The sequence below is a fragment of the Lactuca virosa genome, chromosome 5 (genome assembly GCF_052849685.1).
Source record: "Lactuca virosa cultivar CGN04683 chromosome 5, Lactuca_virosa_CGN04683_v6, whole genome shotgun sequence".
Lineage (NCBI taxonomy): Eukaryota > Viridiplantae > Streptophyta > Magnoliopsida > Asterales > Asteraceae > Lactuca > Lactuca virosa.
The window spans coordinates 38,431,153-38,435,153 of NC_136430.1; the positions used below are offsets into that span (position 1 = coordinate 38,431,153).

Genomic DNA, 4,001 nt, shown 5'->3' on the forward strand with positions numbered 1-4,001 from the left:
TCCACATCACCTGTTTGGTTTTTTTTTTTTTTTTCTGATTTTACAGCGACGCCTTTTATCAAGGATAAAAGAATCATTTTAACCGTCACTTTATACAATAAATAGATAAATAAATAAAAATTAACAACCTTTTAAAACAAACGTGACAAGTTGTCTGAAATAGATAGAAAATTTTATTACCTAACCTAGGACTAAAACTATAATAATTTGTTAATATGTGAATCTAACATTTTTTTTTTCTCTAAAATCAGTAAAATATTAACTTTTGAAATGAAAAATTTTTAATTTTAGGCGATTTAAAAAATATATATCTAAAATACAAAAAATTGATCTCCGATGTTCATCAAATACATTTCAACCCAATACATCCACGAGTAATCGGAATCGTTCTTATGATAGCTTTTCTAGCCTTACAATGAACCCTAACACGGTTTTCATCAATCGTTCCAAACCCACTGAGTTTCACCCCGTACGATTCCATTCTACGTATGTCTCGTGCCACCGGCGACTGCCACAACCCGTCCCACCACCCCGGCGGAAGAACAGGTGTCACCGCACACTGGTTTCCCTGTCCATGACAACTCAACCCGCCGGCGAATCTGTTCCAGACATGACCCCATCCGACCTGATTCTGCAACCCCCGGTGCAATAGATTGCTCTGAAAGCTGCTGATAAACGAAAAATTCCCCCGACTACCATCATCTTCATCCACAAGACAAAACATGAGTTTACATCAACAAAATCCAAATATTATATGAACGATTAACAAGAAAAAGGGTTTCACCAAGTTGATGAGCTTCAGCTAGTGCTGCGATGAGCTGGGCGTAGGTGGTGCCTACACGTCTTTGGGCACCTGTAATTACAACATTGGTGGCGCGTGAAGCTAGAAAGAAATCGACGAAAGCAACCCATCGAGGTGCGGGTCCCCAGTCTTTTGATCGAAACTTGACAACCTGAGGTTCACCGGAGATGTTCCCTTTGAAGTTCTTGTATTCAAAATGAAGAACCTATTATAATAAGTAATAACCATGAATCTATTAGGATCGATGATCGAAAATGAAGTTCTGAAATCACCAAAGGATTTGCATTCTGTAAGATTTGATTAGTGGAAATGCATGTTTAATTACCTCGGTGAATCCTTGAAGTTTTGGCATGAAGTCTGTAATGAGTGACGGTGTGTCGGAGATCAAAACGACACGGGGTGTGACATGAGAAAGGTGAGGGGTTCTTGAAATGGTTGTTTTTATGCAATTTAAAGCAGCTTTGATGGCTTTAGGAGACCTATAAGAATCAAGAGCAACACCATCTCATTTTCATATAATGAAAATAACGATACATATTTGTAAGAATATATGAAGAAAAAGGGTTTAAAAATAAGGCGATCTTATTTCCAATTAACTCAATTACATAAAAAAGAAACATCATCTAAGTTGTTAAAAGGTACCTACCTGTTCATGAGCATGCGCATATGAAGGGCAATATGAGGATCAGGACCATCATTAATGACCCAATTAACAGCTCTTTCAACATCCGGTGAAGGTGATATCAGTACTCTTAGCAGCTCCCCGATTACATTCGGTCTAGAACCAAGAAACTCAGTGTTCCCAAATAATGCAGAAGCAGATTTCCTCATTTGAACATGTACATTCTTTAGGAAAAACTGAGCACCCACAGCATCCGTCGTACCTTTAAACCTGATAAAAAAAATGTTTTCAAAATCACAAAATAACAACTACAACTTTCCTTTCTTTTAAATCATCAATCATCATTGTGTGTGGGTGTGATTATGGATCCTTGTAATGGTTACCATATGATTGGGTGCTTCCACTTTCGCCAGTTACTACAAAGAACGTTTGTTTCTGAAGGTTTTTCAAAATCATCAACCCGCATCACAAGATGTCGTCCATATTTTCCAACACAATCATGTTTTCTCCATAGATGTTTCACTTCTTTTAAAGTAAATGAGAAATTGGCATACGTTATATACTCTCCAAACGGATACTTGTCCCTAGTAAAAAAAACATGGATTATCAGAAAGTAAGCATTTGTGATTCCGGTGATATATATCTATATATATTTATATATAAATTCTTTATTCGTAGTAGTAGATAAAGATTGAGAAAAAGAAAGAACCAATATGCCTCGTTTGCCCGATAATCAGTGAACGATTCAACATGATGCTAAGTGCTGCAGCCGTCAAGATCTTATACATCTCGTTCCCGAATCCAGCCTCTGAAGCTTTCCCCATTACGAAACCTTGCTTGCAGAACTCGTCGGGAGGTAGAAGACGAACTCTAGATGCGCCTAACGTAAAAGTAAAAACGTTATCGAACAGTTCATACTTAAAATTACCAGTTCAATTCAATGGTTAACATATTAAGGTCAAGATTTCTTGATCTTGCTTCAAGTTGAAATCAAGATTGATTTAGAATGGGCCAAGAAACTGAATCTCAGAAAGAGGGTTACGAATCTTCATACCATGAGATTCGAAATGGTTTCGAATCAATCTGCGAACTTTCAAACTCTGTTTCCATGAATCGACACCGCCGGAAGGACCAACAGCTTCGTTTCCCATTTCTTCCACTGTCGCACAAGTACTTGCAGGTTTCGCCGTCGTATTATGTAGCTCCGGTGGAGGCGGGATAGGGGTTCCGGCGGGGAGATCACCGCCGGAGATGAAGGCTAGTACCAACAATCCAAAAAGGGTGAAGATTGCACAACAGAGAATCAAACTTTTTGGTGAAATCAGTAGACTTTTATGTCGTTTTAATCTCATTACGCACAAGAGTAACTTCAGGAAATCGATGGGAGTGACGATTCAGAGATTGAAATCAAGAAAAAACATCGATTTTGTCGTCTCAAAAATTGAAAAGTATTGCTGGATAATTTGTCTAGTTAGATTTACATTCGTACGATCAATCGGGAAAGTGTTGGCATATTACGAGGTCTACCGTGTCGGAAGGTGTATACGGATGATGTGAGCGTGTGTGTTCCTTTCATTCTGTATTTGGTGTTCGAGCCCATTAAGGTCCAAAATATTTGGGTCAAGCAAGCTTATGTTTAATGGACCTTGCCATCTTAATGAAATAATGGACCATAACCATCATAATGAAATAGTCAGCATCCCACGTTTTATTTTGACAAAATTTCATAAATGGTATTTATGGTTTTTAAATTTTTTCCGAAGCAGTTTTGTATGAAAAAAAAATTGCATTAATTTTCCTTTCGACAAAACTTTGCACATGAGGGTATTTTGGACATTTCACATAAGTTTTCTCGAAACAATAAGGTAAGAGATGGGGTTGAGTTTCAAACAAAGTTAATCATTACCCTCCACCCTCCTTGCCCCAAGAAACCTCTTGATCGACCCATCTTTTGCGTACCATATTGTTAATTCTTAGTGCATCTCAACCAAAGCAAGTGATCCTAGGGTAAGACAACAATGGTGTTCACTCTATGGTCCTTACGTTCATGCTATAGTCAATCACCTGACATACGTAAAGAGTGTGGTAAGATAACCTTGTAATTGTAGGGTTGACCAAATGATGTTTGTATTCATTGTGGACAAGGATCCAATTAAACAAGATACAAAACCGAAAGAAACCGAACCGAACCAATTATATATAATGTTTACAAACGTATATATTTTATATATGCATAATATAAATATGTTTTGCGAAATAATACCACAAGTAGCAGGTGGTTCAGGTGGTTAGCACGTTGGATGTTTGAACCCTAGGACTCAATTTCGAAACACATCATACATCCTTCTTGATTTATTTTCCAAACAAATTAAACTTATCCTACATCATTGAACGGTTGAAACCCAACGCCTCTTTAAACTTATAAAATGATTTAGTTTTCCTCATATGCTCAGATAATCCCACATCGCAAATGAGATGGAAAATTGGTGTCTCTTGGTTCTTATACAATCTTAATTTATGTTTAACTTGGCTTAAAGTTCTCTAAACTCATTGAACCCGTAACCAAACTCGGAAATT

The 4,001-nt window shown here is 37.3% G+C and overlaps 1 protein-coding gene across 1 annotated transcript; it reads right to left on the reverse strand.

Annotated features, from left to right (window-relative positions):
• Nucleotides 1-295: 295 nt before the first annotated feature.
• LOC145117001 (uncharacterized) lies at nt 296-2,973 on the reverse strand. Its single transcript, XM_079053306.1, has 7 exons — nt 2,479-2,973; nt 2,142-2,304; nt 1,808-2,008; nt 1,449-1,694; nt 1,128-1,281; nt 785-1,007; nt 296-702 (listed from the first exon to the last, which is right to left on the reverse strand). Exons 1-7 carry the CDS (start codon nt 2,774-2,776, stop codon nt 344-346), a joined length of 1,644 nt encoding a protein of 547 aa, XP_078909432.1. The 5' UTR covers nt 2,777-2,973; the 3' UTR covers nt 296-343.
• Between the last annotated feature and the right edge of the window lie 1,028 nt (nt 2,974-4,001).

What these genes read in the sequence shown, in the direction of transcription:
- LOC145117001 (XM_079053306.1), bottom strand. Translation starts at nt 2,776, where the DNA reads ATGAGATTAAAACGACATAAAAGTCTACTGATTTCACCAAAAAGTTTG. An exon ending in CTGATTATCGGGCAAACGAG is followed by an intron (nt 2,009 to 2,141) that starts GCATATTGGTTC and finishes TTTTTTTACTAG; the next exon opens with GGACAAGTATCCGTTTGGAG. An exon ending in TGGAAGCACCCAATCATATG is followed by an intron (nt 1,695 to 1,807) that starts GTAACCATTACA and finishes TTTTTTTATCAG; the next exon opens with GTTTAAAGGTACGACGGATG.